At 38.9% G+C, this 27,185-nt stretch overlaps 1 protein-coding gene across 1 annotated transcript in view; it reads left to right on the top strand.

Annotated features, from left to right (window-relative positions):
* KCND2 (potassium voltage-gated channel subfamily D member 2) overlaps positions 1-27,185 on the top strand; it is a 457,805-nt gene that overhangs the window by 425,347 nt on the left and 5,273 nt on the right. Inside the window, exons 2-4 of the mRNA XM_010975585.3 lie at positions 16,935-17,097; positions 23,349-23,444; positions 24,338-24,430. Coding sequence (XP_010973887.2) covers positions 16,935-17,097; positions 23,349-23,444; positions 24,338-24,430 — 352 coding nt within the window. The remainder of the gene's footprint in view (positions 1-16,934; positions 17,098-23,348; positions 23,445-24,337; positions 24,431-27,185) is intronic.

The raw sequence follows: 27,185 nt of genomic DNA, 5'->3' as shown, positions 1-27,185 counted from the left end.
CCAACTAGACATTAAAGTCAACGTGTAGCTTTCCATGTGAGTTCTCTACTTGCTGTCTGTCCTGAAAACCACATGTACACTTGTTTGACTTTTGTCATTAATTAATAATTAGGGAGTTAAGCTTATATCCATACTTCTTCAGTTTGGTTTTTTAAAAAACAACTGCTTCATTTGATTTTAAATGTGAAATTTGTTTGACTTCACTCAGATAAATAATTCGCTAAGAGAATTCTCTTACTTTCCCTCTCACTTGGTGGGAGATTAAAAGCCTAACCAAAATTCCAGTCAAAATTGCATTTCTAGGCTAGCAGAAGTGCGTAATTAGCTAAATTCACTCTTCTTTCAAACCTTCTGTAATCTTTTGAAATGTTTCAGCAAGAAAGCCTCACTGAGGTGAAAACAACTTTTTTTTCACATCTTATACCTTCTAAAATATAAAATAATTAGCATCAAACTGTGTATAAACTGTAAATGAAAAACCATGAATGAAGTTACGAAGCTATATTAAACCTTTATTTTTTTCCTGATTTCATTTACTCGAGTTTCATTTTAGAAAAAATGAGACATGTTGGCCACATTCCCTTTTTGACTTCCCTACATTAATTTGTTTATTGGGTTCTCTGCTCTCTTCGCACAGAGCGAGGTTTCAAAATGCATATTGACATGCCCACCGTAGGCCTATGCGGAAGGGAGAATTAATCCTCCATTGTGTAGCAGTCAAGTCCTATTTAGTGGTTTGTCCGCAAAGATCAATACAGGGTCTCTAAGGCATAATGGCTGGCTCCGTTCACTCTTGCTAGACAAACAAATGCCCCTTTAAAAGTCAGTCCACGACAAAAGCGTTTTCTAGGCACAACCAGCCCTGGGTAAAACTTTTGAATAGTCCAAGTTTGGATTTCAGTGCTTCGGGCTTCATTGCTGGACCTGATTCCCTTCTTTGAATGTGACTTCCTTCCAACCTTTCCCCATTAAAACCTGCCTTCAAGAAACAATGTGATATATATTTAATCCTAGAGATACAAATGAGTTCAAAGGCTAAATGTGTTAACCACTCTCAAAAATCATTGTATTTTAGTTCAGATAAGAATTCCTAGGCAGAATAAGCATCTCATTGTGGAGCTGAAGCAACTGCAAGAGCATGAGAGACATGAAGTTGTCAGGAAGGTATCTTGGTATCATCATAGATTGGGACTTTCCACCTGCTCATAAAAACATCTCTGTTGCTAGGAGTTGCCTGGAAGTCTCCTAACAACACATCCTGTCTCTTTCTTGTTTGCCAAACTTCTTTTTATTCTTCAACATTCAGTTCAGAATTGCCTCCTTTCCAAATATGGATGGAAGTATTTCCCAAGGACACTCAACTCTCTTAGAGTCCCACAATCATTTCTGTAACGGTGGTAGCCACTGAATTGTTACTCCCTGCATAGCCGCTCTGCCTCCTACACATCAGTAAGGCCAAGGGCTGCTGCTTTTACTCTCTGCCTTCCCAGCCTTAGCACAGCGTTTGGAATATAATACATGATCCTTTCACCCCCATACCACTATGACACAAATAGTAGACAGCACCCAGGACAGTCAACCCCCCCCCTCCCTTTCAGCTGCTGTGCACTCACCGACACCAGGCGTCCCGTCTTGGTGGAGAGGGCCGTGATGGGAAAGGGACAGATAATCTGGGGTACAGATACTCTTCGAATCTCTTCCCCCCAGAAGGTATATTTCCTGAAGTCAAGAATTATCAAATGTTTGAAGACATAGGTTTCACAGTATTGTGGTAATGTTTAGTTGAATGGTTTCAAACTCATCGACAGGAAAACAACGCTTAACCTTTCCAAAGTAAGCTGATTACATGAAGAATGGCCCCTCTAAGTCAGAGACTGGTAAACTAGGACCCACAAGTCCAATACAGCCCATCTCCCGTTTTTTTACTGCTTGTGATTTCAGAAGAGTATATACATATTTAAATGGTTAGGGGAAAAAAAATCAAGACCAGAAGAATATTTCTTGACACATGAAAGTTTTTATTTATGGACAGTGAAATTTTTATTGGATTATAGTCACCTTCATTCATTTACGGATTATCTAGGGCTGTTTTTCAACTACAACAACAAAGCTGAGTAGTTGTGACAGAAGCCATTTGTCCTGCAAAGCCTCAAATCTCACCATCTCGACCTTTACAAAAAATGAGTAAATTAGGAACAATATAGGCAACCTAATGATGTTATTTACATCTCTTTAAAAAAAATTAGTTCAGGAACAGTTGAGAATGAGGAGAGGAGATTCACTGAGGGTGGAAGAGAGTAAACCATGTAAACAAGACAATTAACATGTTTCCAGTAGAAGTTAGATCAGTTGGGGAACAACACAAACAATAACCTTAGGCATCTTGGAGGTAGGAGAAAAAAATATGTAAACATTTAGAAACGTGAGACAGTGAGAGTTGGATGATTTGTTTATTGCTCTAGCTTTCTTAACTGTGAGATCTTTGGGGAGGAATTGAGGTGGGTGGGGTGGGAACCAAGTACTGAATTATTATCATTGTCAAAGTACCTCACTCATAGGAACTAGATACATTTTTGAGTAAGAAAAGAAGGGAAGGAGAAATGAAAGAAAATATATTGAAGAGGAATGCTTGTTTTAGCTTTTATCATTTACTTTAACTTATTTTTCTTTGTTACATGTGGATGCTTACTACTCTAAGTGCTTTTATCCAAGCAGACAGTTTTATTTGTATGTATAAAACCACTAGCAACTGTTTCGAGGTGTATTTCAAGGAATGTTCTGCTGTTTCAACTGCAAGCCTCATAGTGAAAACCAGGCACCACTGATGACATGGTGAATCCTCTCAGAGGCTAAGGCCCTGTGTCATAAAGGCTTGATTCTACAACTGTAAATAAACCGTATCATAAACTCTCATTAGTGGTAGAAACATCAAGTTGTCAAACAAATGTTAAAAGACTATTCCAGCTACCCACGTTAATGACATCTATAATGGAACCACTGCATTCTTTCTTGTTTTTAATTTAAAGCACACATCATCTGTTACAATTTTATTGCCAAAACAAAACCCTCATCCACCATCTTAGAGTCTCCTTTAAAAATAAGAAATTTTTTTGTTCACTCCAATTTATAACTAACAGCCAGGCTCTGACATGTTTAACTGTGGCCTTTCATTACGATAATAAAAAACAACAACAAAAATAACAACAACCAAAGCAGATACTTCTGCAACCAACAGGCTCACGAGCAACTAAACTAACTGTGGGACTCTATTCATTTTTGAAGACAACTTGGTTTTACGTGTATTCGCCGCCCCCCCCCCCTTAAAATTTGCTTTAATATATTACTAATGGAATTCTCAATGATATGTTGTGGGATACCACTCTGAAATGACTTATTTTAATTAAGAGCCTCTTGTCAACACTTAGTCACCAGGAGGCTTGTAAGCCCCAAGGGACCAACTTTTATTACACATTGTACCCAACTTCATACAAGTAGAACATTTTACAATTATCAGATCTAATTGAACATCTTTATAATGTTGCCTCATGCTTGGCATTTTTTTTCCCTCACTCTATCAAAACAGATATTTTGGTTCTTTAGCTTGTTCTTAATTTATGGTGGATTGAAACGCACATCTTTGACTGAAACTGAAATGCCTCAAACCTGCCCTAGAAGGATTTCCCAGCTATTCCTTTGTCCTTAAGGTGGGAAGTCTAATGCACTTGTGATGTTTCCAAAAACAGGATGGCGTGACGTATGGCACTGCTACCCGGGGAGGTCCTATCTGTCCATCTCACTGCCAGGGTTCTAATTCTGGTCAAATGTAATTTTCTGCTTTTAGGGGGAGGGCTGGGGTCAATCAACCAAATAACAGCTCTGCATCTGGGTCATAACATCTTGGAATCAGAATGGACCTTAGTGAGCTGTGGTGAGGTGAGCAGAGTCCTGCTTGGGGGAAAAAAGCTGTGGGTTCCAGTTGGATTATGCCTTTTACTAACTAAACCCCAGGGTGCAGCATTTCTCACGCTGCTTGTGATCTGATTTCCTACCAGTTTAGCCAATGGGAGCATTGGCGGGAGATTGGGAGGGGCCGGGGGAGGAACCAGGTTTCCTTCTTTGCATCCTCTGAGGCAGCAGCTAACCCTCCTCAGTGGCTGTCCCTTCTTCTCAAAGGTCTGGTAAGGATCCACCCCTCATCAGAGGCTCTGCTCTTGGGCTCAGCCAGCTTTCTTCCCTTTGTTCCCACAACCTCGTGGCGATGTGGCTTCCAGCTGCTGCCACCCGCTGGGTTTATCCTCCAGTCTTGTGTTAGAGCCTCAGCAATCCCATCCCTGTCTAAAGAATTTCCTTCATTAAGTCCATTCTGTTGTAAATACTTGAGGTGATTTCTGTTTTCTTGCCTAGAACTTGAATACAGGCAATACTAAAGTATTATGCCCATACTCTAATCTCATCTCCAGAAAAATGAAGTAGATACGAACGTGCAAAGAGATGTAAGAAAGTATGCATTTAATATGCTTGGAAAGTGGGACATAGTCTGGAATTTTTTTTTTTGAAATTTTAATTTCTAATTTCAACTTATTTTTACATAATTTGTTTCCTTGTTTTCCTTAAGATGAAATTTCAGGTAAATAATATTTTATAGACATTTCTTTTTAGTCAGTTTGTTTGAGCCGGTGTAATTTTTTTGTTTCATTTTAATTTTTTTAAGCAAGATCCCATCAGAATGCAAACACAGGAGCATGTTCATATAGAAATCTGACCAGTTAGAACTGGAGAGGTAGAGACATATATTTGTTTAAGACCCCTTTATTTATGTTTATTCAAGGTATGCCTTAACTTACATAGTTAACAGGAAAAAAAAAGGCCATTCAATCAATGCTTGTCTCCTAAGAAGCAAAAGAATCTAGACACAAAATGCAAACAGTATCTTCATTTAATTTTAAAAAATAACTTTGTCTCACATTGAACAGAATAGAGTTCTCCAAAAGCATCTCTAATGTCAACATAAGCCCTTGGATTCTCATCAGAATCAAAGTTTGTTTAAGGATATAGAAAGTTTCTAGGTTAAATCGAAGACCAGAATTTTAGTGGATACCCCTGGCTGTCTTGGGGAGGTTAAATCACAGCTTCTCCGATCTCACTTCCTTCTGTATTTAAACAGCTGTGACTATGTCCACGAAGCACAATCCTATTAAATTCTTTATGCTTAAAGACTTTTGGAAATTTTGGAATGAAAGCAGTGACTTTCCTGGTCAGGGAGTGGGCAGAGCGATGTGTAGATTAGGAAGTTGCAAGGCAGGCCCCGACCTGGCTGTGTGACTTGTGAGAAACTGCTCTGTGTTGATGAGCTTCCGTCTGGATTCTTGCCTTCACTTCAAGACAGGAGGAGCCAGCCCCTGCCAGGATGGTGAGCTGAGTGAGGGGCACCAGGCCATTCAGGGACTGCCATTAGATCATGCTGTAGACAGAAGGTTTGTGCCCCCCCCACCCCAAAATTCATGTTAAACCCTAACACTCGGTGTGAAGGTATTTGGAGGCGGGGCCTTTGGGAGGTGATTAGGTCATGAGGGTGGAGCTCTCATGAACGGGATTAGTGCCTCCAAAGAGCTCCCCCACCTCTGTCGCCATGTGAGCATGTGGCAGAAGGGCAGCCATGGACTTGACCTTGGACCTCCCAGCCTCGAGATCTGCAGAAGTGACACAACTTGTGTCGACAGCACCACCGTTTCATCCAGACACGGCTGCTGCCAAAGCAGAGCCGAAGTCCCTGCCCCGACAGGAAGTCAGGTCTTACCTCCGGTACAGCTAGAACTGTGTGCATTCTTTGTTTGGTCAAATTTAAGGAGTAGATAATAGGTGGCAAAATTATCAGGCCTTCCTGAGCGGAATTAGAAACAAGAGACGTGTTGGGTCATTACTGAATAAACCGTCAGTAATTTTAAGCAGTAACACTACAAAATAAAATAGGTATATACTCGAAGACATCTGAAAGGTGCCACGAGGCCTATAACAGCTAACAGGTTTCAGACTGTGTAAACTCAGGTGGAAAAAATAAAAATAAAAACTTTCACAGTAAATATTTCCACTTCATGCTTTTATTTTGCCCAACTGAATTATCCTCTAATCTAAGCCTGGAGCTGCAGGCATAGTCCTGGAGACCAGCTCATCCTTCTTCCCATGGCAAAGGCACTAAGGAGTCTTTAAGTGGATTGTAAACAGTGAATAATTTGGGTGGTGTTAGCCAATGAGATAGGTGGCTGCTTGTAAGACTTATAAACAGCACTGTTGAAATGGCACTGGGATTCAGCTCCTGGGAGACAGCCTGCAGTGCAGCAGCAGTGACTCGGAACCATGCACAGTGGGGCGCTTCCTCCAGCAGAGTTACCTTTCAAAGGACAGGAAGGGTCGGAAGCAACAGCAGCAGGTAACTGAAGAAAGCTCCCAGTGTGAGAGCAGCTCTGACAGTGTGGAAGATGGAAACTCCTTGGGATGCAAAACCAAACCATGTATCCTACAGAAAGAAGCCGGTGCCATCAGCCCAAAGCCAAAATGACCAGGTATTATTCACTGGGACCTTGAGCTTCTTGATGGAAGCTTGATGGAGCTTCTTCTGGTGGAAGACAAGCATGCCTCCTTCAATATACTCCCAGGGCATAACCAGAGAGGGTCTTGTTAAGAAAAACAGGTACCAAACAATGCAATTTTCAGAGAATTATTAATGCTCACAATCTAAGATTAGCAGCATCTGCGAGAAGACTGGAGAGGTGTGGAAAGACTCAGCCATTTCCCAAGATGATATGTGAGATTCAGAGAACCATGGGTCATACTTGTTCAAATTGTTGGGCACCTGAGGATGGCAAAATCTGTCAAATTTGAGGGGATTTGTATTTTGACATTATGGCTGGATACATGTTGGTTAAGCATGTGACAATGGAAAACAGGTAGGAAGTGAAAAGTGTTAGGTCTCTTGGCTTCTCTGTTCATTTAAAATCATGTATGCTAAAAATGCTTTCTCATTTTTTAACCTAGAGATTTAGCTCATTTAATCTAGAGGTTATCCCATATTAAGTGAAGTCAGTCAGACAGAGAAAGACAAATAGAGAAAGACAAATATATGATATCACTTAGATGTCGAGTCTAAAAAAAAATGATACAAATGAACTTATTTATAAACCAGAAATAGACTCGCAGACAGAAAACAAACTATGGTTACCAAAGGAGAAGGGGGAGGGGGAGGGATAAATTAGGAGTTTGGGATTAACAGATACACACTACTATATATAAAACAGATAAACAACAAGGACCTACTGTGTAGCACAGGGAACTATATTCAATACCTTGTAATAGCCTATAATGGAAAAGAATCTGAAAAAGAATATCTACCTGTGTATGTATAACTGAATCACTTTGCTGTACACCTGAAACTAACATAACGTTATACATCACTTATACTTCAATTAAAAAAAAATTACTCTAGGGTCTAAAAAGTAAGATTAACTGACAGTGTGGAACTAGGTTAGTCTGGATATGTCATCTAAGTATCCAAAGAGGAATTTAGACAAATTGAGGCGATGAGATGAGATGGTGCTGGGTCTGGAGAAGAAAAGGAAATCTGGTTAAGAGAAAAAGAACAATTGATGTGTACTCTCCTTCACTCCCTCCCATATTTATCGTTCACCATTAGACCTCTCCCTGGAGGATTTATTTAAGCAATAAACATTTATTGAGTTTCAACTATTTGCTCAGCACTTGGACAAGGTCTGCACTAGACTTGGGTTTATAATGATGACATGATCCTTGACCTCCTGGACCTCCTAGTTTAGTGGGAGAAAACAGACCTGCAAGAAACTAATTGTGCTCCATTAGTTGCAAGCAGCACTGGAGGCATGGACGGGGGAGGATATTACTTTTATTGGACAGAGATAAAAATTGTCAAGAAGTTCTCCAAATAAGAACTGATGGCTGCCCTTTACCACTGTAAATTAGGAGTTTACCCCAAGGATTTATGCGAAGGGGAGTATTCTAGAAAGAATAGTATATCCAAAGGCATGGAGGAATAGAAGGACATAGTACATTTCAGTAATGGAAAGTTATTTGCGCCAATTAGAACATATGGTGTGTGTGGGTGAGCAGTGGAGGATGGGATGGCCAAGTCATGAAGAGCTGTGTATATCATGCAAAGAAGCCAGAGCTTTTTCCTGCAGGTGATGGAGAGACAATGACGGCTTTCATGCCGGAGAGTAAGATCAGACTCTAAGATATGTGAGGGGGAAAGGAGCACTCCAGTCAACAAAGAATAGGATCCAGCAGCCAGGGAGAGTATTTCCGGTGGTCCCACAGCTGGGAAAGCCAGTTCCACGGGATTTTTTTTCTTTATTTTAATGCATGCCTCACAATAATCTATTGTACATAGATCTTTATAACTTTTTCAAAACTGAAGAATAAAGTAAATGTGAGAATACGGGCTCTGACAAGAATACTTTGAAAATAGCAAAACGTTCTTTTAAGAAGACTATAAAGGCATTTACTGATGAGATTCATTTAGGTAAAAAAACTCTTCTTAGGATCTGAGGTTATAATCCTATGTTTTAGTTGTAGCCTTTAAAGCCCCATTTGATCATACAGTACGCTGAAAAGCAAGAGGAAAGAGGAGGCAGAAAAAAAATTTGGTTTTGGAAAAGGCACAAACTAGAGAAACAGCAAGTAAACCCTACTGAAATCCCATGCTGAGAGCTTCGTGTGTAACTGGGAGTTAATGTGCTAAAAGCATCTCAGTTTTTTCCTCGACTTTTCCGTCTCCTGTACACAAACTCAATCCTTTAATTTGCCCTAATTTTCACACCAAGGGTCTTAGTTAAAGGGATTCTTATCTAGAATAACGCTTTAGTGATATCTCACATTACAGAAATTTACTTATCCTTCTACAAGAAATAGAAAATGCTGTCAGAATTCTGTTGCCTTTTTTGGGAAACACCTTGAAAATAGATAATCTATTAAATTGGTGAGGTTTTGTCCTGTTCAACTATTTCCAGAGGAATAAGATGCCCAAAATATATCCTAAATATTGAATGTGTGTAGGCAAAGATAAGGAATCGGTACAGGCAATTTACTGCAAATATTTCTCTCTCTCTCTCAGCTTGTGAAAACCAAAAAATGATCCTGGTTTGTTTCCAAACTTTCATTTAGGTTTTTATGCCCCCTAGTGGGCACTTGGTATTTCTGCAGTTGTTTAAAAAAAAAGCTGATATTTTTACAGCATTTCCTTTGTGCAGTGTGTGTTCAAACTCTTTATATTGATGATATATGACATAGATAGGCACCTATTAGAACTATAAATTTCAGGCATTATTTGGACCATTCCACTTTTGATAATTCAATACAAGCTCTGAAAACTCAGGAAAATGCCTGTGAAGACATAGACTATCATGGAGTTCTCTGACCCACCTGAATTTTATCCATGAATTCCTTCAGAATCCATGGTCTCCTGGCTAGAAACCCCTACTTAAGGGTTGGGGTTCCCCTAGCTGCCCCTTCCATTTAAGATTATTAATGCTGTGAACAGTGGAAAAAAGAAAAAAGAAAAATACACTTTATAAAATTAGCTCAGAATTTGTCTTAGACATAAATAAACAGGAGAGGACACAGAACAATTTAAATAACTATGTATGTGAGATCATTCCCCCCAAAATGTCAAGCTTTCACCATAGCTAGGCTAGTATAGTGACAGATCCTGCAGGCAAGAGAGATGGAAACAAAGTCAAGGCAGCTTTGTGAGCCAGCATTGATTTTATCATGTCAAAGAGAAATCTGTCTATTGTCAAGGTAATACCAGGGCCCCTCTGGCAAACAAGTTCTATACCGTAAGCAGGTGTTATATAGCAACACTTTAAAAAAAGTCGTTTGCTATTTGCAAACATTGCAGCTACTAGAAAAATTATCCATCCAACTGTGATCCTTCTAGAATACTAAGTTGATGGCAGAAAAATTCATGAATGACATAGCTACTGAGACCCTAAGGGGTCGAATTATTAGTTTGAGAAGTGATTCAGCTTCCAGGTCAGAAGAAATTATTTCTCAGACATTCTAACTAGCAGTCAGGTCTAGGAGGAAAATTCAAACACAAAATCAGTAATTAAAACATGCACATACACACACACCACACATACACACACGCACTCACACACAATCACCCAACTGCTTTCACCAGGGGGTTATTATACACATCCCTTACTTTCATCTAATTATTTCAGGATACTGCTGTCGTCCATGTGGGCTGCACTAACACAATATCACAGACTAGGGAGTTTATGAACAACAGAAATATATTTCTCAGAGTTCTGGAAGCTGAGAAGTCCAAGGCGAAGACACCAGCTAACAGATTCCATGTGGTGGCAGGTGAGGACCCATTTCCTGTGTCCTCACATGTTGAAAAGGGCTCAGAAGCTTAGTAGGTTTCTTTGTATAAGAGCACGAATCCCATTCAGGAGGGCTCTACCCTCGTGACCTAACCACCTCCCAAAGGCTCTCCCTCCTAACGTCATCACAGGGGGCGTTAGGGTTTCAACTTATGAATTATGTGGGGGGCTGGCGGGGACACTCAAACATACCATAATCATAGCTTATACCTATTTTTCAAACACTTCTATCCCCCAATACTGATTTCTGCCCCATGTGAAGTTGTTGGGGTTCTTCTACACTAACATAATAGTTGAAGTACAGCGTTTATCCAACTGGCATCTCCCCTAAACCACTTCCAGGAAGTCCTGGACTTCAGCGCAGCTGCACAGAGTCCATTCACTCTGCCCCTTTGCTACCGAGCAATGTAACACTTTTTCATTGTGAAGAAGAAAAAGGGAGAGCAGGAGATTCAATTACAGTGAACATCAAGGTTCATTTTCAAATCAGCATTTCCTTCCTGTTACACGAAGGTCTTTTCTACCTTCATAATTATTTATAAAATTCCTGGGTTTTGTTTTCTTTCTTAGTATCCACGGGAAATGGATTCACAGATGGAAAGTCATGCCTTAGCTGGGGAGGTTTGCCTTATGTAACATTTCTCCTTTATCCAATGAGCCTACATTTATCCTCTTCAAATAAAAAGAGAAGAAAAAAATAGAAATGATATGAATAGGACTAGGAAGCCAGCAGTGTTGTGTTCACACTGTGTAAAAGAATTCAAAGAAATAGTTTTCTGTTTGAGATCTAAATGTAGTTAGCCAGATGATTTCTGGAGAAATGCCAAAAAAGGAAAAAATTGAGAAGATATTAGTAAAATTTGGTATGCAGGTTATTATGTTTAAAAATGATCCACACTTTCCAACATATTTCAACATTATTTGATAAATTGGGAAGATGGGCAGGTAGATGGATGGATAGATAGATAGATAAACAATATATTCATTTTATTTGATTGTCTGAATTAACCAGACTACCACTTTTTTGGCATTGAGTGCATGCCGGAATCCCAGTCCTTAACATGAAACTTTTGAATAATATTTAAGATTAAAATCTTCAAAAACCAATAATTGAATCTCTTGTGAGGAAATGGTCCTCCACTCATTATGACCTTTACCATATGGCAAAATACATATTTAACCAAGTATTTTGAGGCAGTAAATGCAAATTTAGAATTAACAATTTTATGTGAATGACATCTCCAGATTGTACCTTTTTAACTGATGTAAGGAGGAAAGGGAGCAATAAAGGCAAGGTTTGGTAGAAGTTCAGGGTGAAGAGGGAGTAGAATGAAACTGCAGTGACTATGCGGTGAATGTAGGAGAAAGAGGGAAAGAAGAAGCAGAGGAACGTGGAAGTATGGGGAAAACCTCCCTTCAATTAACAAAGTTCAAGTTTGCTCATTTGTTACTATGTAGAACTTACTGGTAGTTATTCTCTTATGCTATCCATTCTACTGTTTTCTTGTCTTTTAAGAATTCAGTATTTATCTTATCTGCTCTTAGAGGCCCCTTACAGTCTTTGAATCAGTTTTATTTAAATATAGGGGGAAAAATGTCTGTAAGGAAATAAAACCGTGACTACGTAATGTTTTAGTGTAAATCCTTTTGGAAAATGGATTTTTGAAGACGTGAGACAATAATATTCAATTCTGAAGAAAAGCAGAAAGAATAGAATATATAATACTGCTGGGCTTAGAATACATTTAAGAATAAGGAGTCGGGAAAAGTGAGGTGATATAAAAAGTAAGATACCAACCAGTAAACAAGTTGCCCGGGATAAAGATAGTCATTGAAAGACGGCAGTACTGTGGGCAATACGTACACTGTACGTGATCACGGAGCCACGGTAAGTGTCACTTCTCATTATGAAGCTTTCTATTCCAAGCCTTTCTTTGACTGAATTTCAGAGATTTGATTTCTTGCTTCTTACTGAGTTGGAGTTGCAATACTAGTTCAAAGACCCTTTGTTAAACAAAGGAAAGTAGCTGGTTTTGCCAGAGAGCAGTTTCCCATCCCAGGCAGATTTTGTGCCCAATTTCAAGTCTGCAGATAAAAATTACCCATTTCGATTTTCAAGGTCATTTCTAAAGTGAGAAGAGAGACCGAATGGACAAAGTAAGAACAGATACAAACCACACTGCATTTTTCATGATTCTCCAGCTTCGTCAAACTAGTGAAATGTGCTTAAAATATTACAAATATCGACAGCAATTTAATCTTAAAAAGAGAGGGGGACAGAGGGAAGAGCAGACAGGGCAGTACATTCAGTACTGAGGGGTGGGTGGAAGGAGGTAGCAGGTGCTCCTCTGGATCAGCCAAGCCTTGGGCTGTCCTTACGTGAATAATCACAGGGCAGCCTGGGCTCTCTTAACATCCTGCCGTTCTGCTCCTTTGTACTCTCACCATCTCCCTCTGCCTCAGGGACCATCCTAATTCTCTATAATGTGGGAAAGATCTGTCTTTCTACCCAAGTGTAGAAAGATCAGAGATGTCCCCACCAATGAGCGTTTTGCTCTGCCCGCCTCTTCACTGTCGTGCTGGCCAATCTCAAGTGTTTACTGACGCTCTCTCTTCACTGTGAAGGAAATTTGGATTCCAAAACAAATACGACTGAGGTAAATAATAAATATAACTGTATTGGATGCAGATTTGCATAGCTTTATGACATTAAAACGCTCCTTTTGTATCTGTGATCTCTCTTCCCTCGCGGGTCCTTCTATGCTGGGAAGCTACTGCCTCTCAGCAAGCTGGTTCATGTCCTCACTTTCTATTATTTTGTTACCAAACGAACAAGATATTTCATTTTACCCACTTTTTTTTTTCCCGTTGAGTAACAAGTTCACTTGCTGCTTTATTTATTTAAATCATAATCTCTGTTGACATTCGAAAAGGATTTGCAATGGTTATTTTTCTAGCTTAATCCCAGGCACCTCATCAAAAATTGCTTTCCCTGGGAAACCTGCTTTATCAATTGGCCCAGAGTCCCTTTGACTGAATCCCTCAGAATCTACTTTCTCCCTTCTCATTGTGACTTTCCGAGGGCGTGACTACCCCCATTCCTATCACCACCGCCATCTGCCCTCTGAACTTACCGATCTCCTGTCTCCTTAAAGTCTTACTGAGCCTTGGGTTCAGTTTAGCCCTTAATTTTCCCCAATAATTACAAGCATGCTTGCCTTGCCAACACGAGGACATAGTGAGCCTAAAATACAAAAAGTGCTAGTCATTTAAAAAAAATCTCTTAGAGGCAGGAAAAACTATAGGATGGATTCACTTAGCTATTTCATTTCATGTTTTTATATGTAAAGGTTTTATTTTAATCGCATGGACTCAGTGCTTGTCTTCTCTGGATACAACAAACTGTTGAGTTTTATTTACTTTCCTTTTTGAGAAGCACTTTTTGGATCCTAATCATTAGACTTGAAAAATCAAATCTCTCTTAAAAAAATCAAACCCCTTTTTTGAAAAGCTGCTTGTATGTATGCATGTAAGGCAGGATGTGTGTGTCATAGACTTCTCCAGGGCCTGCCGCATAGTCAGTGCAAAGGGAAAGAAGGTGTTTATAAAAGATGGCCGGGCACTCACTGCCAACTGTCATGAACGTGGGAATTGTATTGTATAAAAAGTAGATGTTCCAATTCCACTGACATATCTTTATGGTAAGAAGGTCCTCAAGCCTTCTGTGCTCACCTTGTAAATTCCTTCAACTGTTTCCTCACTAACATAATCTTCAGATTATGATTTAGCTCCCCTGATGGACTATGGAGAGAGACCCTGTTCCATGTGGACCCAGCATCCCAGTTCTTGGGTTGTTTTGTTTTGTTTTTACTATAAATTAATACCGTCATTCTGATGCCCAAACTGTGTGGGAGTTTCAGTTACAGTGAATTAGCTCAACTTCTGATCACCCGCAAACACTGACAAGAATGAGTAACTGCGCCTTCAGAGCAGAGGACCAGAGCCTGGAAGGGGGTCCCCGAATGCGGTGCTGGTCAGCGTAGCCTGCTGTCACTCTCAGCAGCAGCTCCTGGGCCAGTTCTTCTGCAACTTCCATCTCCATATTGACACACAAATGTTTCCCCACAAAAACAGAGTTAATTAGCATGACCATGTCCTAGACCGCCCCTCAAGATACAGGGTATCCCCAAGTAAGCCTAAACTCCCCGAGTGTGGACTCCAGTATCTGAGTGCCCCTGAACCCTGTTTCTAAGGACTAAACTCTCAGCACGCTAAGCTCCCCACCACCCTGAAGTGAGCAGGGGGTGGTCAGAGCCCCGCAGGTGCAGCTGAGTAACTTCTGCAATAATACGACCAGAAGATCTCCTTGAAATGAATGTAATGTTATATGTCACTTACATCTCAAGAAAAATACGCGTATCAAATCAATATGTCTACACCTGAAACTGATATAATGTTCTATGTCACTTCTACTTCAATTAAAAAAAAAAAAAGACCTCCTCCTTGTCCTGCTCCCCAGGAATGAACTCTTAGAAGAACTCTGTCTCAGTAAGGTAGTGAAAAGATATTCATTTAACCAATATTTATCAAGGGCCTGCTTTGTGCTAGTGAGAAACAACAGTGAGCAGCTCCTGCTTCATCGAGGCCATGTTCTAATGTTGGCAGGGCATGTGGGAGACAAAGAATAGACCCACTGACAAATTAGGAGATAACATGTGTTAATACATAGTGTGAAGGTAACCAAATAGGAAGTTGCTATAGAGAAAGACCGGAGGAAAAGAATAATACCAATGTGGGTAAGATGGCCAGAGAATAACCTCTGGAATGGAGACGTTTCAGTCTCAACCTGAATAATGATGGTCTGGGGCTGCACAGTGAAAGAAAGCCAGATGGCCAGTGTGGCCAGAGGACAGGGGGTTTGGGAGAAGGGGGTGTGGAATAGAGCCAGAAACTAAATGCTGTAGGCTGTTGGAGGCAAAAGTGAGGAGTTTGGATTTATTTTCATTTCAAGTTTATTAGAAGGTTTAAGCAAAGTAGCAACAGCCCAATCTCCATTTTTAAAGCCATAACTCAGGCTGCTATGTTGGCATGAATTGTAAAATGGTAAATGCAGAAAAGAAAGTTCAAGTAAGAAGTGTTACCTGGGGGAGGGTATAGCTCAAGTGGTAGGGTGCATGCTTGGCATGCACAAGTTCCTGGGTTCAATCCCCAGTACCTCCTCTAAAAATAAATAAACCTAATTACCTCCCCGCTTCTGCCAAAATAAAATAATTAAATAATACAATAATAAGTAAGATTTTTTTTTAAAAAAAAGAAGCATTGTCTGTGGCTCTGGTAAGCAATGATGATGACTTACACTATTGTGGGGAAATGGAGGTTGAGGAGGGAAACCCAGATGGGATATGATTTGGTTTGGGCTGAGACAACAAGACTAGCTGAGAAATGAGATGCTTGGATTGAAGACTGAGTGTCTCTTTCAGTTTTGATAAGAGCAACTGAGCGGTTTGTGGTTCCATTAAATTCGAGGTGGCAGACTGTGAGAGGAGCACATCTGAGGGGGGTAAAGGAAGCTAGGGAAGTGAGTTCCTTTTTGACTAATTTAAGTTTTAATTGGCTCTTAAACCTCTAGTGGCTGGAATAATCAGAGCAGAAGTCACCGAAGAGATGAGTCTGATTTTCAAGATAGACATCAGTGCTGTCAATGTAAATGACTGAGCCAGCAGCTTATGGATAGTTTTAAGCTAGGGGATTGGATAAAATAACATAGGAAGAAGGTTTATATGGAGAAGAGAAAATCCTGAGACCTAAATCGCTCCAAGATTTAGAAGCCAGATAAGGGAGAAGGGGCCAGGAAAGAAGATGGAGAAGAAGCAGCCAGTGAGGTGGAGGGCCACTAAGGGAACGTGCTAACACTGAAACCAGCAGAAAGTGTTTGAAGGAGAGAGAGAACAATTCCAACACAAATAAGAGATTCAGTAGGATCATCATGGAGAAACGGCCATTGGGTTTCACAAGCAAGATTAATGGGACCTCAAGAAGTTCATTTTTTTCAAGAGATTATATCTGATGGAAGGAATGTGATGTATCTTTTTCTATTTAAATTTCATAACCAGTCCAATGTTGAAAAAAATTAAGTGGAAAAGAGTGTTATGTGGACTATACAATTTGGCATGGAAATATTGACTATAAATAAATGTAAAAAACCATGCCATGTCATATTTTTTTAAAAATTGAAGAGCTATCATTATATCATCTGGCTTAAAATATTTTCTAATCAAAGCAATCTCTAAATGTTAGAATCAATTTCTGCAAGGTTGAAAGGTAATTTTTATACTCAGATATTCACAATGTTTGGTTTATTAAAGTCTTAAGCCTTGTATATTTTAGCCATGAAGTAGAGATAGATTGGGTCCAAAAAAAAAAAGTCACTTGATTTAAAGATAGAAACTGTTTATAGCAGTTGGAAATAACTTTCTGTGACTTAAAACAACATATTTTTCTTTTCTCTAACCCAAGGTATGGTGACATGGTACCAAAAACCATAGCAGGGAAGATTTTTGGTTCCATCTGCTCGCTGAGTGGGGTCTTGGTCATTGCTCTGCCTGTCCCAGTGATTGTTTCCAACTTCAGTCGGATCTACCACCAAAATCAACGAGCAGACAAACGGAGAGCACAAAAGGTGTGTATTCAGTTCTGTGCAACCATGATTTAGCATCTCCCACTTTTTATAGTGAGCTTTAAAATCCCCTGCTGGCTATTCAGTGTTCTGGGTTTGGTCGATAGCTGCACCGGTCAGCACAAGCTAAGTTAATATCTTAGCGCCTTAATGAAAAAAAAGAGCCTTAATATCTTAGTGGCTTAAAACAACAAGGAATATTTCTTAATCATGCCACAGGTCCTTACTGGTCTAATGACAGAAACTCTGTCTTGACGGTGTACTTTTGCCATCATTCAGGCAGGGGTAGAAGGACATGATGAATCACACACTAACTCCTAAAACCTCCTCCTGGAAGTGGGCCAAGTCACTTCCCTCTCTGCTGCATTGGCAGATCTCATAGCCAGGTGTAACTTCAGAATGGGCAGGGAGGGGGAAAGGTATAGCTCCAGTGGTAGAGCGCATGCTCAGCACCCAAGAGGTGCCGGGTTCAATCCCCGGTACCTCCTCCAAGTGGAAACCAATGAAGAAACCTAATTACCTCCCCCACCAGAAAACAAACAATACAAGCAAAATGGCCAGGGAAATACAATCCTCTGATGCAACCAGAGGCAGGGAGAAAGAAATATTTGGTGAAAAGCACTAATGAGAATACTAAAATCAAAGGTAAATTCTTGGCAAATTGTATTAGAATCAGATTTCTAGATCTGATTCATTTAGTCTCTGTCCATCAGGGATCAAGCTGGTTCTAGTCGACCAGGGCAATCAAAGGGCACCAAAATATGTCTCAGCTATTCAGTGTAGTTGACACAGGAAGTAGGAGAAATCTGATCATTAGTAGCTGAGTTTTATTTTTGGCCCAGCAGTTTACGGTTTCTCTGAATGTCACATCAATTAACTCATCCCTGTCAGAGTAAACAGGCTGCATACTCATCTGTGAAATGGGGAAGACAATACCTACCTCACAATAAGATTAAGATTATATGTAAATGTATATAAATCTATATAAGCATGTCATAATATTAACAATATTTAACATTTAGTGGTGTCTATTTAACCAGCCAAATATTCAAGTAAATTTAACATTTACTACTATGTGCCAGGTATTGGTTTGATGTTTTTTAAAAAAATAATAATTCATATAATCTTCTTAACAAATCTAGGAGTTAGTTACCATTATTATTCCTATTTCATAGATGAGAACCCTAAAATTACCCAGAAATTGAGAAATTCTAAGATCACAGACTTAACAAACTGCAGAGCCATCACTCTATCCAAGGGATCTGGCTCCCAGGTTTAGACACTTAAACACGATGCCAGGCTGCATCTCAGAAAAACTGGCTAAACGTTAGCACACTTCCCCTCCCCATTCTTTGTTAAAATAGCCACCTTGCAAGTCAGGGCCCTTGTGGCTTAGAAGTAATTATGGAAATCTCTTTTATAGTTTCCTCGGGGTTATGGTGCTAGATTTCTAAGACTCTTCATGGATATTATATCATGTCCTTTAAGAATAGACTCATTTTTTAAATATCCAAAAACCATTCATAACCATGATTTAAGTGGATGCACAATCTGGGTAATGTGGTATAACTATAAAATATCATGATGGGTCTTGGTGCAATTCATAATTGGCTTTGTAGGTAGTCCTAGAACAAGATTTTAAACATGCTTTTGCACAATGTTGATCTCTTTAGTAAAATTAAAAGTATACTTTATACTTTGTACAGTATACAGTGTAAAATCTCATAAAGTAACTCATTAGAAAGTTCATATTAATCAGTATGGTCACATAGCATATTTGTCCAGAGAACTTGTTTATATCCATTGTCAGAGAATTGCTTTTTTTTTTTTTTAAGCAAAGAATCACTCTTTCAGACTTGTAGTTTCTTGTTTTGCCGAATCCCCCATTTTTGGACAAGCACCTAGCCTTGAATTATTACAAAGAATGGTAATGAATAGTCTAGTTAACATGAATACAATAAAACTGGTAATCCAATAAGAAGGAGGGGTAGAAAAAGGCACCCTCTGGACAGTTATAGTCTCATGTGGGGCACACCTTTCACAAGCAGAGATGGAGGAATTTGGGGCACAGTTGGCCCCCATCAGAGACTGCCACGCACTACCGCTGCGGCTCTGCCCACACACTGCAGTCCCTCTACTGGGCACACATGTGCATTGTTTAAAAGAACAGAAATCCTACAAAAAGCTTAGCTCCCCAGCATCCATCCAACTCCATTCTAGAAATTTCATCTTTAATACAAGCTACCTATAATTCATTTTCTCCATGCCAAAAAATGAGTGACCTGCATGAAAACTGTAGGAAGTACAAATCTGATTTTCAAATAAACCAACTTTCAAAATATCTGTATTTTTTTCAAACTTTGTCATCTGCAACAAGCAAATCAATAAAGGAAATCTTAGAATGTTTTTAGAAGGTTTTTTTTTTTTTTGGTCTAAATAAATTTAGAAATCAAAAGTACATAAATATGACATTTAAAAGTACACTAAATTGAAAAGCATGTTTTATGAATTTTTTGTATATTTAAAGTATCTCCTATATTCTAAGTTTCTGCCTTAATGCAATGAATTTTACATATCGTGATTACTAGAAAAATTGGCTTAATAAAGCCAAGTACAATAACCTAATGTGATATGTCCAGTGAATAGTCTATGACCAATAAACAGAATATAGACATTTAAGAAAGAATGGTGGGCATGGAACTAAATAAATTACCAAGGGATATTTTCTGTTTTCCTTCCCAGGAAATATTTTTAAAAAATAAACATTCGTTAGGCTAAGATAGTTTAGATTTATCTGGAACTGGGTGATTTGATAAATATCAAAGTTTTACCAAAAAAGCCCAACTAATTCCATCAAGCAAGATAGCCATTCAATAATAATACCAATCAAACTGAATAATGAATAACATTACAAAATATTTTTAAAGCAGAATTTTCGGTATTTAGTCTCATTGCCAGCACCAAGCTTAAGCAAAAATTTATACACAATTAGAAATATACACAATGCTATATTCAGAGGAAAGATTTAACCACTTTGTGGAGGGTTTAAGTGAAAAAAAAAAAAAGACAATCTTGCATATTGGCACTTGCTTGTTTCAATTAAAATAGCACATGTTCAGTATCTTAAGAAAATCCATTCCTATGCACACATACACACACACACACCACACACACCACACACACCACAGAATATAATGGCAGAATATGAAGAAACATTTAGTCTCTTTTCTTAACTCGCTTCAAATTTCTGAATCTTACTGTCCTCAGTCCTTCTTCCTCAATAAAACCTTCTCTTTACAGACCAACTAACAATCATTTCTTCCTTTCCCCCAAATCTTATGTTACTTGCTGTCTGAAGCCCCTGTTTGGCAATTCTGGTTGACTTATCTTTCATCTTAGCCAAATTTTAATGTATCTTGAGAGCAGGGGCCATGCCTCATATTTTTCAGGTCTTCTACTTATTTTTATTTATTAATCTAATATTGCTGGGATTCTGGTTGAAGGCTAGCCTTCAACAGACATTTGGCACAGCGCTCCACAAGACCAAGTAAACCCATTAACTTGTACAATTATTGTAGTAAAATGAAAGATAAGTCGTGAATGGAACTGAGATGGGAGGTTCTTTTTCCAACACAGTATATGACTTAGAAAAAAATGGCTATTCTGCCTCTAAAACAACTGTTTCTTTTTCCGTAAACTTAAAACTACTTCTGTGGTGGTGGTTGCCACAATATAGAGGTTTTCTATTCTGGGAAATATGTAATTTTCCTTTGTTGGACAGTACTTTCGGTTAATGTAAATGTCTCATTTAAGAAAGAAAATAATATTTCCTAATACTTGAGGCTAAATACTTGGAGAATGACATAGGTGAGACTGATAACTATGATATAGGCAATATAATTACATGCAGTGGTTGCAAAAAAAAAAAAAAAGAAAGAAAGACGGGGGGGAGGTGGAGAGGGGAGGACGGGGGGAGGACGGGAACCAAAGAAAGCACTGAATGTTCCAGGAGACTGATGAGACTTTAGGACTGAAGTTTCAACAATAACCCTTTTCTGGAAACCCAATGTATATTTACGTTACTTATTTCTGAATCATTATGTCAATTCTAAGTCATTTCCAAATGCTCTTGTCACTTCTCATTGTTGTGTTGAGTCTGTCCTGAATTCCTGACTGTACAGCGCAGCTTTTGAAGTTAAAACATTTTCTAACTTCCAACTTCATTCTCTAGTGTTGCCTCAATATGTTGAGTGATCTAAACACTACCCTGACAACAAAGAGTGAAATGTGTCTCTTTGTCCTATCACTTACAAATATGATCTCTGTACCGAGTATTATTTTAAGCTGGGATCAGCACACAGGAAAAAGAAATTCACGGAGGAAGAGAGAAGGTGTGCGGTTGAAGCCATATGATATCTTAATGCTATTTTGAGAGCTTCCAATGTCTCAGTGCTACTCTCAAACGCTGTGGGCAAAGGGGCACTTTGGTACAACTTTGGAGGGAAATCTGGTAAAACCTATCAAACAAAACACACACACACACACACACACACACACACACACACACACACCCTTTGATCTAGGAATAATTCTGCTTCTAGAAATGTGTCTTGCAGACCAGCTCATCATGGTGTTTAAAGCAGGCCGCATTGCTTATGGTAGCAAAAAAAATGCCTTAAAAATTAATTGTGATTGGCTTGCTAAATATATGAGGCTGCATTCCTACAGTGGCATATTACACATCCATAAATAAATGAAGTGGTTCTATATATGCAGCTATGGGAAGAGTCCCACCTGTGTTAAATGAAAAAGGCTGAGTGCACAAGTGTGTGCACCTTAGTCTCCCAACTGAGTAAAACTATATGTGATATATACATAAGAATTTATATATTTGCTTTTATATGCCTGGAATATTTCTGATAAGATTCTCTAGAAATATTGCTAGTGGTTGGCTCTGAAGGACAGTTAGGAGTAGGTAAGCCCAGAGAGACTTCCCTGGTTTTCATGTACTTTTGTAGTGTCAAAAATTTTATCATATGTATATATTCATTTTCCATTTAAAAATATAGATTATTAAAATTTTTTATTAACAAGAAGATTACAGGGCTAATGATGAAAGACAGTCTCTTGGGGTTGTTTAGAATGGGGAAAGGAGGAGTCACCGTAGCGGAATTTTACAAGGAGGTTCTTCCCCAAGCCATTCCAGTTGCTTCCTCACATACGCTTGCTAGACATGTGCCGTACAAGCAGCATGGCCACCCAAATCGTGCTCTCCAGGAACTGGAAAGCAGGCTCATACCATGGCAGTCTGGGGCAGATACACAGCAGCAGTTGGAAAGTGGAATGGAAAACCCAAAGTCCAGCCAGACACCCAGTTCACTCGGTAACACCACCTTGGCGATCTTGCTGTAACTGTGAACAGTTGCAGTGACCACCCTCAACCCTCTACACTGAAGAACATTCTCTGTGCATAAATGCTTTAAAATTTTTAAATAATGTTAGACGTCTTTCGGAGTGGCTCCCTATGTTCTTCATTTCAACAAATTCAAGAGAGAAGTAGGAATGAGGAGGGCGTGCTGCGGCGTGGATCTGTGCAGTAGACAAAGTGGATACATTTACGGATTTTTTTCCTAGAAAGCCCATAATGATCGGTACAGGATCCACATTGGCCAATCCAACAAAATAATTGCAAAAGCAAAATATGATGTTTAATGATACAGATACAATTTAATAGTTTTTTTTTTTTTTTTTTTTTCAGGAAGGAAGGAAGTGGGAGGAGGGGAGGAAGAGAGAAAGAAAGAATAGAAAGGCCATAGGTTTCTGGAACTTAATTACTAAATTTTAAAAAGTCATTAGTTTAAATGAAAAGAAGTTGGCAGCTGGTGTGCTGAGTCTCCATTTCATTAAGTTACTCAGATTGGGATCAGTGAAAAATTTAAGTAATACGACGATTTTTCTCTTGACACAATGGACCGAAACACCACTGAAATAACTTGATCTTACTGTAAGGACTTAATTACAATTCTTAAACCTATAACCCAACTCCAAAGCCATTCACTGAGCTCACTGATGAGTATTAACTAAAACCAAGCACTCAAATGGTGAAAGTTTACTTTTCAGCCGTTACATGTGAAAAGTGGCATGCTTTGAAAGATATGTATGCTGACATTAGGACAATATAAGAGTGCTCTCACTGTTTTAAGAAAACCAGTCATAAATCTTCAGAGGACACTTCTTTTTTTCCCCTCCTATAGAAAGCCAGACTGGCCAGGATCCGGGCAGCCAAAACTGGAAGTGCCAACGCTTACATGCAGAGCAAACGGAACGGCTTACTCAGTAACCAACTTCAGGTATGGTCCAAATGTTCCCCTCTTTTCATGTTCAATTTATTGGGGCAATATTGATTTAGTTCTGCTTAACCATGTAACTTTATTGTTGGTAATTACGAACATAGCTACGACACAACAAAATGGTCATTTTTTTTTTAATAACTTCGCCCTGCACTGTCTTACTGACTGTAGTCAGCTAGAAACTGGGCTCTGAAATATTGCAGGTGAATGGTGATTCTCAGTCACAATCGGGCGATATTTCTGCACGAGCTCATGTAAACATGGGGAAGATCAAAAATTCTCAACAACTCAAATACCTAGGCTTTTTTTCCCCAAAATTATGTATGAAAAGTTCATTTGGGTGGCAATAAGGGGGTGCCGTGATGTGTTGTTTTATTTTTACCAGAGGGGGAACACCATTCAGTGTTACACAGGTCGCACCGAGTGAAATGCAATTGGAGAAACTTTACTTTCACCTGAAAACTTTTCCTTTAATATTTAGGATTTCAATCATCTTTACTTACATAATAGCTTCTGTGTCGGTGAGCATTATGGTGGTTTCAGGATTATTATTATTATTATAAGTACTAGATTAAATATTATTATCCAAAAATAATGGCTCATAGGCTTTCAGAGGTAGTTGGTAGATGAATGAGTAAAAGGGAATTAAATTTTCAATTCGGGGAGACAAGTCTAAAAGGCCAGACTGCTAATTTGACGAAAATGTAAATGCTGATTATCAAACTCAAAAGCAACTCTACATTTGATCCTTTTCAGTTAAAAATAGATACATAAATAAAATGCTGCCATTTAATCTCGGGAATGAGGCCAGATCTCTCTGCAGAAATATGTGACTGAGGTTCTCATTGTTTGCCAATAAATAGAAAGCCCTCCTGTCTTCTCCTTGTTAACAGTCCTCCGAGGACGAGCAAGCCTTTGTTAGCAAATCCGGCTCCAGCTTTGAAACCCAGCACCACCACCTGCTTCACTGCCTGGAGAAAACCACGGTAAGGCAAAGGCAGGGCTGCCTGCCCCCGTAACTCAGACAGTAATCCCACTGGCTTTTGTGAGTACTTAATGCTTCCAAGCATGAGTTCACTGTCTGCATTACTGGAAAATACACTAAAAACAAAACAAGAAAAAATCGACAAGAATTGAAATTACTTTGAAAGACTGAAGTGATATGTCAACCTAAGAAGTATTTTAGAGACTTATTTACAATGTTTTTATCCTTAGTGATTGTCTTAACACTATCCGTTTAATGCAGATGGAAAGTTGTCTTCCAAGAGCTGACTGCAAGTCCTATAAAATATTTTTTTTCTCTTGATTCTTAAAATGCTGATTAAATAAGAGGAAAAAAATGAATTTCAAGTGTTCCTCACATCTGGATAAAGGCAACAGCAATAGCAATAACACAAAAAATAGAGAATAACTAGATATAAGAGTTTCTTTCATTCATGGGTATAATGAGCAGGGGCAGATAATAAAAACTATCTGTTCTCATAAGAAAAATGGCACATGTAACTAATGGCGTGCCCCATGGGGCTGAGGATTGAGTCTGCATTTCTCCACTTTGTAAGCTCCCTGTTGGACCTCCTCTTTAACAAAGGCATCTCTTCTCTGGATAACTTGTCAAAAGGGATCACAATCTATGACCACAGAGCAGAATAAAACTTTCACCATATTTGAATTAAGATTGCTGGTTCACTCGCTTGAGACACATATCTGTATTCTCAATTCCAACATACCGTCCATCCATTTATTCATGTACCTGTCTGTAGAGTCATTCAACAGAAATGTCTTACTTGCCTATATGTGCAGGACAGAGAGCCAAACCCAAGACACACCATGAATGAAGTCAGGTGTGGCCTCTGCCCCACTGGAGCCTCCAGGTATGGGACAAAACACTGGAAGTTACTGGAGAAGGATGAGGAGCCGGGGAAGCGACAGTGGGGCCATAGTAGACTAGGGGCTAAGATGGCAGAGCCAAAGGGTACAGGGTGAGGCCAGGCTTCCTGGAGAAGCGTGAGTTGAGACCCACTGGATGACTATGAGTTAAGCACAGAAATGAAGGGGCTAACAGGTGGTATAAGCACCTGAGGAAGGCTGGAACTTGGCTTAAGAGGAAGTAAAAGAACTTGAGGGTGGTCAGAAGGAGAGAGTGCTGCGTGGCACCAGTGGAGGTGCAGAGGAAGGCGGGGACCTGATAAAGGGGTTTGGGAGGCACCTGAAGAGTGTTGGTTCTTATCTTATTATATATGGCAGATTATTTCAGGGCTTTAAACAGGGTGGTTAACTAACTACATTTATATTTTAAATAATGAACTATACCTTATTAAGACAACTCTTTGAAAGTTAATTGATGACAATAATCAAATGTATTTATCCCTATTTTTTTCTTTCTCTTTATTTTCATTTTTTGACTATTTTACCTTTCAGGGCTTTTTAAATCAAAAATTATTTAGCTCCAATGAATATAGTTTAAATTGAGCTACCTACAAAAATATATGGTTACCAGCAGCAGAATGACTTCTTCCCTTCCAATCCCTGATGAGATAAATCAGACTCTCATGCGTTCTGACTTGTATCATGTGTGTGAAAGGTGCACTGTAAGAGAAGAAAATAGATTGTGAATCCTTTGTGAGCTCTACTTTTTTCTATAGAATTTAATATTTAACATGAAATTCTGTCGGGTCTGATCATATTGTCCTCTGGATTTAAAATAGAATGTTAAATTCCATTTACTTCAAAATGCTTGTCTCAGCAAAGAAATGGCAAAATGAGTACCTAAAGCAATCTATTTCCTATTAGCCAGTAAATTCCTTCAATTGTTTTCCTAATATTTTAGGATGAGAGATGGTTAAGTGGAATTTGGCATGGGTGAAGCCTTCCACTCTAAGATTGTTCCCACACACCCACCCACCCACACACACAAAAGAGTAATTGAAGTCATCCTTAGCAGTTCAGACCAAAAATGTTTTCCCTGATGTTTCTCTGGTAAAATCTTGCACAGGCAGCTTAGGGGGCAATTTATATTAAACATTTTAAAAGCAAAATTTGCACTGTGTTTCTCTAAGATGTGATATATGAAATGACATCCATCACTGTTGGCTTCTCAGTTAGAAGAACACAGGCAGACATCACAGGTCCAGCCGGTGATGTAAAACAGACATAAGAATGGAGACCACAAAAGTTCAGTGCTAACTCATTCAGGGTCAAATATAAAGTGATATATTTTGATAAATATATTTTACTTATTTAACTAAGAAGTCAAAGTTGTCTATACACTGGGAATTTTAGAGGAGCATCTAGAGGAATGGGAAGTGTCTTTTAAGCATCTGATTTTCTAATTAAAAGTATTTTCAATCCCATGTGAAAATATTTGCTAATTCAAAACAGATAATCTAACTTGGAACATTCTATTAAAATCGTCTCTTTTTCATAACTTCAGTCTGCCAATTTGTTTAAAAAATAAAGTACATGCGAATTTCCACATTCCCTGTGGGTATTATTTGTATTCATTTTTGAGGGTTTTTTATCTTTAGTTCCAGATTTTACTTTTAAATTAATAAATGATATTTCAAGATCAAGTTATTCTGTAAACGGATACTAAATTAGCCTGTGCAAATCAGCCTCAAGACCTAACTAGAGAGATTTTACTTTCACACAAATGCCAAAGAAAAGTGGCTTGGATATTCTAATTATTATGAAAATGGTTTTTTTACCCATTAGATAATCTAAATGTACGTGGGCATATTTGAA

Source organism: Camelus dromedarius, chromosome 7, assembly GCF_036321535.1.
Source record: "Camelus dromedarius isolate mCamDro1 chromosome 7, mCamDro1.pat, whole genome shotgun sequence".
Taxonomy (NCBI): Eukaryota; Metazoa; Chordata; class Mammalia; order Artiodactyla; family Camelidae; genus Camelus; species Camelus dromedarius.
The sequence above is the reverse complement of the archived record's forward strand: the minus strand, read 5'-3'. Positions and strand labels throughout refer to the sequence as shown.